The following is a 15760-nucleotide window of genomic DNA, read 5'->3' as shown; positions in this document are numbered from 1 at the left end:
TTTCAAAGGTGCTGTATGTAGTTCGTGGTGGCCTTTGGGACCCTGGGGAGAGGGCGAAAGGGGCTCTTGCAAATGTCAAATCGTATATTACATTATTAACTTAGGTTTGTGGATTGACCTTTCTGGCCAAAGAGTTAGCCTTGTGAATTGGAGAAATGAAGCTGCTTTTCCTCCTTCCCATACTCATATCCCCCTCCCATCTCCTCTATAATATGCACCCACTTCTTCCAACTGGCTAGTTAGCATTGAGACAAGAAGGGAAGCACTTAACGGCCACTTAACACTAACACTGCAGGCTGAGTTTGGGCTCAAAGGCTACAGTCCAGAGTCAAATGCAAAATTTGGGGGCCTTGGGCTCTTTCAAGTTTTCACAGACTCCTGATGTTAGCTGCACTGTTTTCCTGTCGGCCCATTGTGTTTCCCAGACATTGCTCAGCATTCAGTCCCATTCAAATCCACAAAAAACACCTTTTTGAAAGAATTTTACAGCTTGGATGGGACATGATAGCAAAAACAGTTTCACAACACAACAGCACCCAAGAGAAGAGTAACCACAAAGCACAACACAGCACAGTGCTGCCTTTCTTGCACATTGCTTGGGAAAGCCTCAGCATATTAGTGCACCTGGGCATTGAATAAGGAGAAGCCAACAACAAAGGAAGAATCCAATCACCTCCAAACCCAGTACACATTCATTTCATAGGGAGAGAGCAGCAACAAACAGCTGTAGCTTAACATACATACAAGGAAAACAGAAGCAACGCAGAGAGTATATACAGCATGTAACTCAAACATTGAATATTGGGGAGTTCAGCTAAACCAGGACCCGGATCAAAACAAGCTCTGGGTATGATTTTGCTGAACAAAAACCCAACTGACAAGGTTTTGCAAAATAAAAGCTCCCTTTAGGTTTTCGCCATCTCTTCTAGACATAAAGAAGGGCCAAACCCAGAATGACATATTCTAATCTCTTGGACTTTTGGAGGTTCAGATAAAATAGGATCCTTATTTTCTTTCTGCAAACAAATACACTGTATTAGATCTACCTAACAAACAGCTATAGTATACAGCCAGAACTTGAACATTTAATCAGTTTGCAAATTCATTAGTTTAGCTTCTGAAATCAGTGGTGTATATATCACATTATACAATTGTTTCCATATAAGACTCTACTATATCCTACCAAGGTTACACTGTCATAATATTAAATTAATAAATAATAAAATAAAGGAGTCAATGGGACAACTCACATGCATAGAGCTAATACCTGTGCTTAAGATTTTGCAGACACTGGACCCAAAGTTTGCTGGAAGGACTGTAGGAAGAAGTGCTATCTACAACATAATTTTATGGATTTACCGCACAATAGACTCATTTTTGGATAAAGATAATCAAGATACCTGGGAAGTTTATTAATAAAGCAGATATTAAATCTCAACCAGAAAATAGAATACTTGGGACAGATGATTGAAATACAGGATTAAAAAGTAAAAAAAATAAACCTGATTAGAAAGTTATTTTTAGCTGGGAAATACTTCATAGAAATTGGTCTTGCCACCACCTGGTTATATTAAATGTGGCATATGCAACAAATGGAAGAACTCCCACATAATTTTCCAAAATTAGAAAAAGAGATTCATGTCCATTTGATCTTCCCTCCTTGATTATTTTAATGGTTCTACTCATCACCCAAAAAATAATGAATAACTGACATTTGTAGGGTGTTGCGTGTTGTTTCTTAATCTTCAATAATGTGTTGTCTTGAAGCAAAAGGGAATACTACAAGAATGAAGTCATACATAATGGATTTTGATAGAGGGTGCCTGGAATATTATCTCTGTCACTCATGTTATCTCAACACTTAAAACACTACAGCGCCACACTTGTGTGGCTATAGCGCTTCTGTGCAGACACTCATTACAGCAACAGGAGGCGTTCTCCCATCACTGTAACTAATCCACCTTCCCAAGTGGCTGTAGCTACTACTGTAGTACTGTTTACACCAATGGCAAGTGGATTTTTCATACCCCTGAGAGACGTAGATATGCCAATGTAAGTTTTCAGTATAGACCAGCCCTCAGGAATTAAATAAAAGTTGCTGCTGTTCTAAGTTTATTATTATGATGGAATTCTTTTACCAATATATTTTATTATTGTAAAACAGAAGATTCTATTTTTTCTGCATGTGTACTTATATGTGTAATTTATATTTTCTCAGTTAAAAAAAGAACAAGGCCTGACTGCATCTATCACACTATACAGCCATAGGTACATACACTGTAAGAAAGGAAGCCAGAATTGGATACCCAGAGAGAATACAGGCATTCTACAGGAGAGAAGGAATTGAACCCAGCGAGCTGGAGGATGTATATAGAATCCATAGAAGAATCCGAGTTGAGGGACTGAGTTACAGGACATATACTTGTATGTCTCATAATAATGAATTGAATGCAGAAGTAGACTCAGAAGGTGCATCCCAGAGGACTGGTTCTGAAACTAGGAACATAAGTTATGATGGGATACGTACATTCTATAGGGAAGCTGAAGCCTGTAAAAAAGCGCCATGAAATATGTTCATCGTAGGAAAGAAGCACACTTCAGTCCAAGTGGTCTTACATACACAGTGAAAGAAAAAAACCCATTCAGTTGGACTGGACGGACTCTGAGCCATATTTTCCCCTCACACCAGTTGATCAGCACCTGGTAGCAAAAATGATATCTGTGTCAGGAACAAAAATTCAGACAGGAATCCGTATGTGTTACTGGGAATGGAAAGCAGAGCCTGTCAGATTTCATGGATTTCTATGGTCTGGCTGTGGAATCACACACAGCCCATGAATTCCCATTTATTGCATAACCTCATATGACTGCTACTCTGTCTTCTTCATGCAGCAACTTATTCATATAGGTCCCGCCCAATCTTTAGTTAGTATGTGCCTCATCCTTGTCCTTAGTTGTGATCACAGGCCTGGGTGTAAACTCCAGGCAGGAATCACAGACCTAAGGCTCCCTCCCCCCACCCCAGTATATTGTGAAATGTTTATGACCAGGATCTTATGGCTCTGGAGGTGCTGAATAGCCTGTTTTCTCCAAGTCTCAACTCCTGATGGGCAGCTACAGACCAACTTTTAGCCGGTTTGGTCCCTAGTTGTGCATTTTATTACCCAGTTTGTCTCTTCAGCTCACATTTGTAAACTCCAGAGTAAATTTCTCCCTGGTTAACACTCTGGAGCTCAAAGAACTTTTCTTGTTTTTATTACATCCTTAGTGATTAAAGGGAAATTTAAACCTCAAAATGTCCCCTGCCGTGATTATAAAAGCACAGCATCATTTTAGGTAGACGTGTTTTTAAACAATACATTAAAAATTAGCCCTCCTAAAGTGGACAAATGTTTTTAAGTTAAGTGCAGGATGTTATTAACAATAAATTAGTTGCAATTCCTTCATAGATCACTGGGTGGCATGTGAATGAGTTGTATGGGCAGTTAAAACAGGTAAGTTCTAATTGGACTGAGGGCAGAAGAGGTGTAAATGGCTGTATTACACTAAAAATATTAGACTTCATCCAACTTGTGTGTGTCTGCTAATAATATCCCAAGTTCCAAACTCACATCTACTTAAGGAATCACTAGCACGGAAGTATAGGCCACCCATGCTTCTGTGGTGACAAAATGTATTTAAATGACCAGCACTTTAAAAGCTGCAATATCTTCTGCAATAGGCACACAGATGTAAAATACAAAACAAATGTCTATAAAGTACCATCAATGGAAACATTCAAATTCTGTGATAAAATTCCAAATGGGAATGTAGGAGAGGATTGAAATTGGATTTGGGTGCGGGTGTTCCTTCCAGGTATGGCTTGTGTTCAGCTGCATCGTTATCATTATTGGGTGGAGTGGTTTGTTATGGTAAATTATATGAAAAATCATAGTCTGGGCATAGTAAGAGCCAGCATAAGTTAGCTCTGGGCACGCTTTGAGTGTGCAAAGAAAGACTGCCTGCTTTACCCACCCATACCACTAAGCTTTGTGTAGAGAGCGGCTCCATGGCGCAGCCTCAATGGAAAGATCAGTGTGCTTGCAATGCGGATGCAGACTTACCGGTGAGGGAGTCGCAGCCTGTCTCCTCAGCACTTGCTTGCTTTATCATTTCGATACCTCTAACATTTTTCCCTCTGGAATGAAGGAGAAAAACAAATTCACCATCACACATCATATAAAAATCTGTTTACATGCACGTTTGCAGGTATTCAGACAAACACATCGCACTTGCACCCCGTACACAAAAGCTCACCCCTCCCACATATTGCAGCTCTCCCATATGTAAGGATGCCATTTGTACTTCAGCACACACATTTAGACATATTAGCAACAAGCACGGACACCTACACATAGACACACCAACATGATTATTACTGAACACAAAGTCATATTTCTTTTATTACGTGGACATACACGCGAATACACCCTCAAACACCAGAATGTTTATATTCAGACACATACATCGACAAGCAGCATTCTTCCATTCACACATCTGGGTTCTCATTCTCTCTCTCACACAGGTGCACATTTGATCAACCTGCACGGATAAACTCTACCTCTATGATCCTACTGCTCACTCCATGGTATTTTTCTAGATGCATGTACACAGCTGAAGACAATGAATGAGCTAGAAGGTTAAAGCTGCCCTTCCAAGTTACTTCTCTTTATTCTCCATCCACATCTATTGAGGCCCTGAATACAATGAAGCTGAAACTGAGTTTAAAAAACCATGTTCAAACTTGGTTGTTTGTTATTTATTTGGTGTGGTTGGTAAGTCTGATACTTTACGTTCATGTCCATGCCCAGAAGAGTTTACAGTCTAGACAGATGAACAACAGAGATGGCAACAGCAGAGGCATAGGGAGGAAGAGAAGGATAACAAAAACCAGAGGAAAGAGAAGAGCTTGGGGGACAGCATTGTTTGATCGTTATTACATCAGAACTGGTCTTTAACATGCTTTGCCTGACTAGTGTGGATGGTTACAACCATATTTATAATTATGCTCAAGCTTGGATCTACACAGGTTTTAATCATGGTTCTAACAAGTTAAGCCCTATCCACGCTGGCTGGTAAAACCATGCCAGGACTGGATTTAAGGAGAACTCTTTAAACGTGTTTCCCATTCTCTCTTTTTAGACCAATTTATACAAGGCCTTTGGGGGTTTTAGTCTCTGTGCCTTTTAAAGAGGTATATCTCATCTAGTGTTAGAATAACCAAGAGCTGAGCCAAAGCAGTCTCAGAAAAGGGTATGTCACAGCAAAGTTGAGAGTACTCTTTTTGGGTAATCACCACCATTTGGCTAATACCGGTGCACTACTACTACCCTAGTGGTAGCAATGGCAGGAGCACTAGCACAGAAAGGGTTTTTATCATGGTGTCCTCTAAACCTGCTTTGAGCATGTCTGTCTAACATGGTACTTAAAATGCTGGTGGCTGCCTGCGTCCTGTCTCTACCACTTTTACAACCATCTCTACCACTAATGGAGCTGCACCTGAGCGAGTGAAATTGTGGGATATTTCCCCCAAAAGTTTAGTAGAGACAAGGCTTAAGTGGTTTGTCATAACAGGAACTGCTGAGGGAGGCTTCTTACCGGTTCCTCTTATAGCTGAGCCCATTCTCTCGGAAGCCCTTTGCAAATGGATTGTTATCAATCTTCAATTGGGTAATCTGTGATGGGGAGATAAAGGGAGAGAAGGAAGTGGAAAGGAGAGAGAGAGATGGAAGATGGAGACAGAAAGAAAGGAAGAGAGGAAGAAAAACGCAGAAAAAAGGAAACAGGGGGAAAGGAAGAGAGAAAAGACAGAGGAAAGGATGACAAAGAGGAAGGAGGGGTAATGAGAGAAAGAAAAAAGTGGAGAGGAATAGAAAAAGGGGAAAGAATGAGTGAGGGGAGAGAAAGAGCGATGTTAGTTATGTGGATATTCTCCAGGCTATTGATGTAATGGCTACAGAGTCAGACCATTAAAAAATGGAGGTAATTAAAGGAGCAAATGGGACTGGAAACCAGAAAGAGGAAAATACTGGAAACTAGGAAGATGAAGCTAGTGAAATTAGGGCACAATGCTGTCTTAATAGGCAATAGCCCACACGATCCTAACTGAAGCTAACCTATTTCCCAAGCCCTACACTTAAAACAAGCAGGCTGGTTTCTAAGAGAATGAAAATTTCATGTGACCATAATAACTTCATTGATTTTCTCATTTTGGTCTCTCTTTTTATGGCACATACAAAGATTGTGGGATATATTGTATTCTTGTTATATTTAGAGTGAATCTGGTGATTTTGAAAGTGAAGAATAGATAGTACATGCTAGAGTTAGCCATGGTGCAGACTTGAGCTGTACAACACAGTTCTGGTGTTATTGCAATCTTGGCTATTCCTGTACTGGGTCTCTCTTCAGACAAAACCATGGGAAATTATGCAGTATTTTTGTGATGTTAGCAAATGTCATTAGCTACATTATCAAACTCACTTTTTAATTTGTGATCAGAGGTAGGATTTGAACCCAGGTCTCCAGGATGTTAACTACTAAGCTACCTTTGTGAATTTTTAAATAGCTTTAGCATCAGAGTACCTGAACCTTTTGCTAACAGACCTTAATTTCTACCTCTTAGGGCTAATGCACATTTTGCTTGAAGGAAGCTTTATTTACTCCTGATTTATTCCAGGTTCACAGAACATCACAGACAGAGAAGATGGAAGGAGTCAGAGAAAAAAGTTACCTTGGAATTCTGGTAGGCTGTCACAGCCATAAAAGTTGTTTCTGGGAACACAAAGGTGGCCACAGCATTCCAGGGCAGAGTGAGTGTGTGTGTGCTGGTCAGCACCACATGGAATCGTGGTTGGTATTTGTGCATTGAATGCAATATAATCTAAAACCAAAGAAAGAATAAGCAGCCAGGAGGATTTGATAACAGTGTTGAACTCTGTATGGCATCACTGTAATGAACTCAATGTTCCTGGAGGGTCACCTGGAAAGGCTTCAGATGCAGTAGCATGTTGCACCCCTCCCCTCACTATCACCTTTAAATAACTGCTCATGTGCAAGTGGCATAGAGTCACATCAGATTTAAAGAGGGTGAAAGAGAATGCCACACCCCACTTAGCTCTGAAGGTTTGACTTAAATAGAGTAAATTTGAAACCTAACCCCATCTATGAGCCTGATCTTAAACTGATTGGTTCTCTTCCTTCCCCCCATCTCTTTGAACTGGAACCTCCTATTCCTGACCCACTTGCCCTTCCCACTCATCATGGGTGACTGGGGGCAGAACTTGTCTACTTGTTCTGTTCCATCTCTCCAACCTTCCTTTTCACTTTAGTGTATAACTATCTCCACAGCTACGGAACAGACAATGATATGAAAAAATGTTACAGTATAGAAAGGTAGTTCATGTGGTATGGAATTGTACTGGGGGAAGAGGGTCTACAACAAATGAGATGTTTTCAGTCCAACAGGGAAACAGTAAAGGCCAATCTAATTGCAGGATGCATATTTGAAAGTAACACATGGCAGAACAGGGAGGTAGGAGAGCCTCCCTCTATAGCTCCGGTGTGAACACACCTCTAAGAACAGGTCCGGTTCTGAGAACCTCACTACCAGAAATTTTTGCCACACTACAGGGAGGCTGAAAGGACCATTTTATTAGGCAAGATTAAAATAGTTAATAGCTTGGCTAAGTGATGGCTATGGGATGAGATAAGAAAGGGACATAAAAGTGTACATATAAACACCAAGGAAGAAGAGGAATTACTTAGGGGGCTAACAAAGGGGTGTAACTAACAGCATAAGTAGGGATAAAAATGAGACAGGGAAAATTTAAGATGACCATCAGGAAAAACTTCCTGGCAGTGAGATGTGTTAGGTCTGCAACACATTCCCAAAAGAAGGGGTGGAAGCCTTATTGCTTGGAACTTTTAAAAGTAGCCTAAACAAAGCAGCAGCAGTAGTACCGTAGGGAACAAACCTGCCCCAGCAGGGGGATGGATGAGGTGCTCTAATAGGCCCTTCCATCAGGTATAATTCTGATTAACATTAATATCGGTTCTGGGTACATGAAGGTATAAATATTATTCTCCTTATTGTGTATGAACAGCATGTAATGGCATTAGACAAGTTCATAGTGCAGTGATACTACTGTGGCCAATGTTCCCTATAAACCAATGGTTTGTAGCACCACACATTTATTCTATGTACAAGTGAAATGGTCAGGCCTCTCCTTACATGTTCACACTGCTCCAGAGTATTGTTGGTGATCTTGAGTCTCTGGAAGGAGACTGGTTCCTTCATCCAGTGACTGCCAGGAGCTGGAGAATCTGGATGGAGGTAGAAGTGACTGGGGAAATGAGGATCAGCTTTTCCAACTGCCTCCCAGTGGCCATAGTGCCATTTATACCGAGCATTGTCCAAAGGTACTATATCCACCAGCATCAGGTAGAGAGAGTGAGAGTCCAGGCCTGAAGCAATCACTTTGCAAGGTGGGAACATACGTCTGCACAGAGGAAGAAGGAAAAGAGTAGAAAGATTTCACTGTATGCTTGATGTTTGTGCTAATCTGATGCCCCTGCTCTAGTTTAGGTCATTCACCTGAAGGAACTGCAGTAGCTTTCCTTGGGAGCTCAAGACACTTACTTTCTTGAACTGATAAATATAGTGGTCCAAATTCTGCCTTCCGTTACACTTATGCAACCCCTGTGAAGCTGTTTACCCCCTCTATTGAGAGCCAGTGGGATTGCACAGGCATAACTGAGGGCAGAATTCATCCTGCTGTGTGTAATGAAAATCAAAGTCCCAGATCAGATAATACACTGTGACAGCCCATATCAAGATCTGGAGAGCTCACTTAGGATATATGGGTGTAAAATAATTTAAAAGGGGGCATCCTTTCCACTCCTTTGAAAAAATACAGTGAGCTTGCTACCGAAGCCTCAGCACAATATCCATGCTTCTTGCAGTGCATCCCAACTACGGTCTTGGTCGCTGCCCCGATGGCTTGGGTACTATTGCTCTTAGTGGATCACACAGCATGGGGCTTTCCCCATCTTGTTGAGCTGTTGCCCATGAACTATCAGACCCTCAAGCAAATGCCTTGGCTCGGGTGGTGTGCACATTGCACACGCAGAGCACACTTTATAGTGTTATAGCGGATTTGCTAACTGATTACATTCATTTTGTGACCCTGGTCACCAGTAGACAGACACAGCACTTGTCTGGCTTGACCCAGAGAATAAGTGAGAGACAGAAAGGTAAAACAGCAGCTTCAGCATGGCACAGCAGATGGCATGGAAAGTGGGGTATATATAGAGTGTGCATGGAAAGTAACATGCAACAGGCATTCTTGGTGATACAGCTTTGCTCTCACCTGCCAGATTTGGTGATGATCATTTCAGTGCCAAGTGTGTAGAACTCCTCCCACAGTGCCTTGTTCTCCAGAGATAGATGGATCCTGCTATAGGAACCATTTATGGAGGGAGGGAAGCAGCCCTCATGGTGGAAAGAAGTGAGTTGTGGGCTCTGAAGGGGAATCATCTGGAACTGAGGGAATGAGGCTCGACATCTGCTGCATGGGGGGAGAAGGTCATAGTCTCGCAGGAGAAGGGGAGAAAAGCAAACATGTTAATGTATGGTCTAGAGAGTGGCCCACACAGGCAGCTGGAACAAAAGCAATCCAGCTGCAAATGGAACACGTGAGAGGAAGAGAAGAATCCCTGCCAGGGGAGCTGTGGTACTTTACAGCTACACAGGGAGGTAGCTGTAAAGAGTGGGTCTCTTTGCAGCACTAAGAGGCTTAGCACACCGACCCCAAATACTCCCATTCCCAAGTGATCCTGTGATCTGTACTGGCCAGAGTGAACGTCAAAGTGAGTTCAGGCTACCACCTTATGGGGCTGTTATTACCCATGATTCCTTCACACTGAGGGCAAATGAGTTTACCTATTGAGTCATTGACACAATTGCTGAGAAGCAACTTGTGGAATGGTAGGAAAGACACAGCAGTACCATGTTAAGTTGGTCATACCCATCGAGTAGCCCTGTGCTGAGCAAGGCCACATTCCCCACCAGCCATCATCTGCCCTACTCCCATTGACAATGCTTTTGTCTCTCTCCTGGGTTCATTCACTTACAGCCATCTTTGCTGTGCTTCAAAGAAGCCCAGGATTTTCAACACAGCCCCAAAAATACTCTTGAGTATTCTAGAGACAGAGTTAAGGTAACATGGGGAAACTGAATGAAACAGAGAAACACAGATGATACATACACTCATTATTCAACCCCCAAAATTGCCCCATTCAACCTGCTGTAAGGCCAGCATTTTTGTCTGAGAATCCTCACTGCGAAGAGCATCCTAATGCTAGGCTGAATGGACGGAACCATGAAGGTCACCTCCAATTTCTGCAGCAGGGCCTTTTGCTCTGTCTGTAGCAGAGCAACGCTACATAAATCTACACAGCCCAAGCCTGGGGTGACAAAATCATGAGCATATTCAACCACAGACTTCCCAGGCTATGATAGAGGAGGCAGAGTGCTCACAGGTTAGGGTCCAGGACTGCCCGAGCCATCTCTTACCTGGCATCAGCATTGGTGCCCTCTGTTGGTGGCCCAGGCTGCATCTTTCACAATGCTGGTGCCTGTATCGGCACTGGTGCCTTGAGACACCGATACAGAGGTCCCTTGAGGCATGGAGCATCGTATAAGAACCTGGAGAGAGGCAGAAGGGCTCCGACTCCAGTATTTGCCAAGAGAGGCAGGGAACAGCTTACCACTTGTTCAGGCAAACCTTCAAATTCACCACAGGAACAGAAGGGGTAAAAGAGGGAGAAGTGAGTGAAAGAGTGAGGAAAAAGAGAAATAAAGGAAAGAGCCAATGAAAGGAGGCAAGAGAGATAAAATGATAAAGATCCCCAGGATATATACAGGCAGTGCAGGCTTCTTTCTGCCTTTAGTATCCTCTCCCTGAACTCAGGGGTCCTGCCATTGGCTTTTGTATCCAACACAGGAATGGCAATAAGAAAATCCTATACTTCCACACTTCATAATTCACAAACATCCATCCGTTTGCTCCCAAGGGAGGCATGACACTATCTAAATGACACTAGCTTCATACTGTACTCTCTCCACCACCCCTTCGATTGGGCCGGAGGTGACAGGTGGGTGCCACATTATTGATCAGGCTGGCACCCAGAGGAGTTTCAGTCCCCCCAAAGTGCCTCTGGGGGGCTGTGGAGGTATTAAAGCTGGCAGCCATCCTGTTAAGGTTGACAAAAAATTGATCCAGGGATGAATGAACCTATTTTATTGTCATTCCAAAGTGTGATGTTTACAGGCTGCTCTTCTCACAGCTTTCAGAGAGCTTCAAATGGCTCTCAGGGGAGGAGGGGGCTTCAGTTTATGCCAGCAACATTCTCTGAGTACATTTAACTCCAGCACAGTATCCAAGAGACTCACTTCCTCACTTTCCAAGTCTCAACAAATTCCTACTAAGATCAGGCCCCTGGTTCCAGAAATCAAAATCCTTTTTTTCCTGTCCCTAGTAACTCCACAAGCAACTGCAGCTGAGAAGCAGGGACACCCTGTAAGATTCCTTCTATCCTGGTCTCATTCCTGGGAATTCAAACATCAGGGCTGTCCAAGTCCAGATTAACAGACACAAAATGAAGATGGACAATCCCCACATTTTTCTTCTATCTCAATTTCAGTGTTCATGAGAAGTGGGGACTGAAGTCCTGTTTATCCACAGAACAGGTACAGCATTGGCAGGGGCATGCTTCCCCACACTGTCCTGCCAGTGTGCCTCAACCCTGACCCGGAGCTACCATCTCCGGGGAAGAGATGGGTCTTTGGTTTCCCATGATTATTTGTAGCACCTCTCCTGAGGCTGCCCACACAAGTGGCATCTGTGATGTAGGCACTGATCCACTGAGAGCAGGAATGAGACCTGATAGCTCTTCATTCCAAGGCCTCTGCATAGGCGAAACAGCCACTTTATGAAGCAAGTGCATCATAACGTAGCTAGAGATGAAATAGTAGCAGACAGTGGAGACCACTAGAAGGAGATCAGGAGGGGTTTGTTTTTAAAAGTGATCTTTGCCCTGAATGCTCTCCTAGACATTTCTCATCAGTGGCTCCACAACCACACAGGGCTGGTATCTGCTCCCGCTGAAGTGGGATCAGGACTGGGCTGATGGTGCTGGGCAGCAGATGTGATGTCAATGCAGATTATTCAATATTACACCACACAGACTGAGGCCACCACATGACTCCGAAGGAGAGAAATGGGGGAAAAGAGAGGCCAAGAGGGCCCCAGAGCCCTGCCTTGTGTAACCCCCAAACTGATACCTTTGGACACTCTAGACACTTGTGCCCATGGAGAACAGAGGTCATCCCCTCCTGGTTCTATTTCCTGGCTCCAGTCACCTGGAGATGGGCCAAGTTACAAAGTTAACACACATCACAACAGGATCAGTGTCCATTGTTATGGACTATGCAACACCGGGAGAGTGGAGATAGGCAACAAACTGGTATGATTTATGTTTAGGCCCTGTCTACACTTGTAAGGTACATGCAGCTACACATTGCAATGAAAGTTACGCTGTGTCCACATTGCATTGTGTAGCTATACAAGGCAGTGAAAGACTGTGTTGGGGAGAAGCAAGGGGAAGGGCTTGGCAGCAGGAAGCTGTGCCAGAGCCTCTTCCCCTCTGCCTCTCCCCTGCCGGAGCCTTTCACTATGGCAGGGGAAAGGTTCTGGCAGGGGGAGCTGCTGGAGCCCTTCCCCACTACTTCTCTCCTGCCGGAGTCTTTCACTGTGGCAGAGAAAGGGTCCAGCAGCAGGACCCTACACTGCTAAAAATAGTGTAGATGTGTGAGGCACTACTTGGCCATGCAGAGAACCGTATAGGGCATACACCTTAGGGTTCTGGCATGTCTATACTCTACTCACCTAAGCAGTGCATCATTCTTTACACTGCTATTTGTAGCCATGCTAGCTGGGCATGCAGTGGCTGTACTCTGCATGCTGCCATAAGTGTAGTTCTACCTTGAGAAAACCTCATAATTTGCGTTCATATTTTATAAAAGCAGCATTGCCAACCCAAGTTTCAGCAACATGAATCAGGCCCCTCTGAATCATGAGAATGGCTTAAAAATAATGAGATTAAAATAATGCATTTTCAGTTCTTTTTATTTGCTTTCTGGTTTAATCTTTAGGGTTCAGGTTTTTAAGTCTTTCTCCACATTCATGAGGGCTAGTAACTTTCATTAAAAAAAAAGTAAGCTCAGAGTCTTATGTATTCACATGACTCCAAGAGTTAGGGCTTTATATTGCAACCTTTCCAGACTATTGTACCCCTTTCAGGAGTCTGCTTTACTTTACGTACCCCTAAGGTTCACCTCACTTGAAAACTACTTGCTTACAAAATGAGCCATAAAAATACAAAAGTGTCACAGCACAGTGTTACTGAGAAATTGGTTCCTTTCTCGATTTTACCATGTGATTATAAAATAAGTCAACTGGAATGTAAATATTGCACTTGCATTTCAGGGTACAGTATATAGAGCAGTATAAACAAGTCATTGTCTGTATGAAATTTTAGTTTGTACTGACTTTGCGACAGGCTGCATAAAAAGCATTAGCAAATATCTAGATGAGTTGAGGTACCCCCTGGGAGACCTCTGTGTACCCCCAGGGCTACACGTACCCCTGGTTGAGAACCACTGTTATAATGCAATGACTGGTAATAAAACTGCAGGAGCTGGCAACACTAAAGGGATGACAGACCTGGATCCCATTTTATCCAAACTCCAAAATTAGGGTGTGGGTCTCAGAAAAAATATTTCCAGTCTTACATCACCTCTGGTTCAGACAGAGAGAGCAAATGGTGGGGAGGATTTGCATTGCAAGCCTCATGGCTGGGGCTCTGTTTTGCAAAAATCAAATACAAATGTGCTCTAAACCCACAAAGTTCACAGGAAGGGGAATATATTAGGCAAGTGGTTCCGGTTTGACTGTTATTGCCTGACAAAGTTTTTCTTCTACTAAAAATAAATAAATAAATAGAGTTTACTTATAAAAGTACAAGGAAAAAATTGCTAAAAATCAGCAGATCAATGATTAATAAACTGGTAATCATGCAGAAAAACTCTTTTGTTATGGATTTGCTCTTACTGACCAGCTGCAGCTTCCTAAAGTACAGAATATCTAACCACATCATAGTCATCATCACAGATTCCTTTTGTGATACCAGGGGTTACAAGCAGCTACTTTAAATGCTTCATTATTTCTCTTTTATGATAGGGATGATGAGACTAGAGTGGGAGATTATGCTCAGTAATGGTCCATTACTGCTTAAAAAATTACCTGACTATCTTGGTCTCATTATTTGTCTGCCAGTCACGGGGATCTGAAGTTGAAGTTGAAACTCACATTTTAATAACGTTATCACATCGATGCTAGATGGAATTAGTGCCAGAAAATCAACTGGCCTTTAATCACTCAGAAAAGTTGAGAAAAGCAAATGGAGTGAAACCAGTGCAGGAGCTGACTATTTTTAAGCAAACTCCCACCAGTCCAAAGAATACCCAGTTCTGTGCAGAACAATTCCGCCCCACCTTTATTAGAAACCCCACATCTGCCAAGCAACTTATTTTTGTCAGTCCCTGAAGACAGGTTTCACTATAGAACTTTTGCCAGTAGAAACCAGCTTAAGCCCTCTCCCTTCCCCCCAAATAAACGTGCTCTTATGGATAAGCTGGCCCATATCTGGCTGAAGGACACAATAGGTCATTTCTGAATCAATCAAATTCTGCAGAACTTCAATAATGTCAGAGAAGGCAAATCTGTTTCATTGTACAGTGCTGCATCAGACATGATTATTAAACTGATATCAGTATTTCAGGTGCAAGGGAAAAAACCTTGTAATAGAATTATATTATAGCATCATCAGTGTCTCCTGCTTTGGAAACATGTTTCCTTGCTGTTCATGTAGCACCAGGAAAAACAAGGTTACTTATCAGTAACTAATGTTCTTCAAGATGTGTTGCTCATGTCCATTCCACTCTAGGTGAGTGCACGCCTCTGTGCGTGGCTACCGGAACTTTTTTCCCCTTAGCAGACTCCATAGGGCCGGCTCCGGCGCCTCCTGGAGGGCCGCGTACATGCCGCGGTATATGAGGAGCTGCCGGCCCTACGCCCCAATTCCTTCTTTCCGCCAACTCCGGCAGCGGGGACAGGGGGTGGGTTGTGGAATGGACATGAGCAACACAAATCGAAGAACATTAGTTACTGGTAAGTAACCATGTTTTCTTCTTCGAGTGCTTGCTCATGCCATTCCACTATAGGTGACTAATACGCAGTGCCTTGGAGGTGGGTCGGAGTTAGCGGTGAACTGCCTGCAAGCCCAGCTCTGCTGAAGCCCATGTCTTCCCGTGCCCGTTGGACAGAGGCGTGGTGGGACGTGAAGGTCTGTACCGCCAGCCTGGCAGCTGCTCTGCAGATGCCCGGCCCTGGCACTTCTGCTGGAAGGCTGTAGATGGAGCTTGTGCTCTGTTGAGTGAGCTGTGGTGGAGCTCTCTGGAATGGCCTCGTATATCTGATGTAAAAGCCAGGGCGACTCTCACGTTTTTAACGAGTGCCACCTTCTCTTCTCCTCTGAACTGAGTGGTGCGGGGAAAACATCGGGAGAATATATGCTGGTCACAATGAAACTGGGAAACCAC

The 15760-nt window shown here is 43.3% G+C and overlaps 1 protein-coding gene across 1 annotated transcript; it reads right to left on the bottom strand.

Annotated features, from left to right (window-relative positions):
- Positions 1–2608: 2608 nt before the first annotated feature.
- LOC137154388 (T-box transcription factor TBX6-like) lies at positions 2609–10009 on the bottom strand. Its single transcript, XM_067549982.1, has 6 exons — positions 9408–10009; positions 8270–8537; positions 6770–6919; positions 5638–5714; positions 4104–4177; positions 2609–2700 (listed from the first exon to the last, which is right to left on the bottom strand). Exons 1-6 carry the CDS (start codon positions 9572–9574, stop codon positions 2681–2683), a joined length of 756 nt encoding a protein of 251 aa, XP_067406083.1. The 5' UTR covers positions 9575–10009; the 3' UTR covers positions 2609–2680.
- Positions 10010–15760: the final 5751 nt, after the last annotated feature.

Source organism: Emydura macquarii, unplaced genomic scaffold (genome assembly GCF_026122565.2).
Source record: "Emydura macquarii macquarii isolate MOO-44397 ecotype Brisbane River unplaced genomic scaffold, CSIRO-AGI_Emac_v2 contig_1254, whole genome shotgun sequence".
NCBI lineage: Eukaryota > Metazoa > Chordata > Testudines > Chelidae > Emydura > Emydura macquarii.
This window is presented reverse-complemented; position numbering and strand designations above follow the sequence as displayed.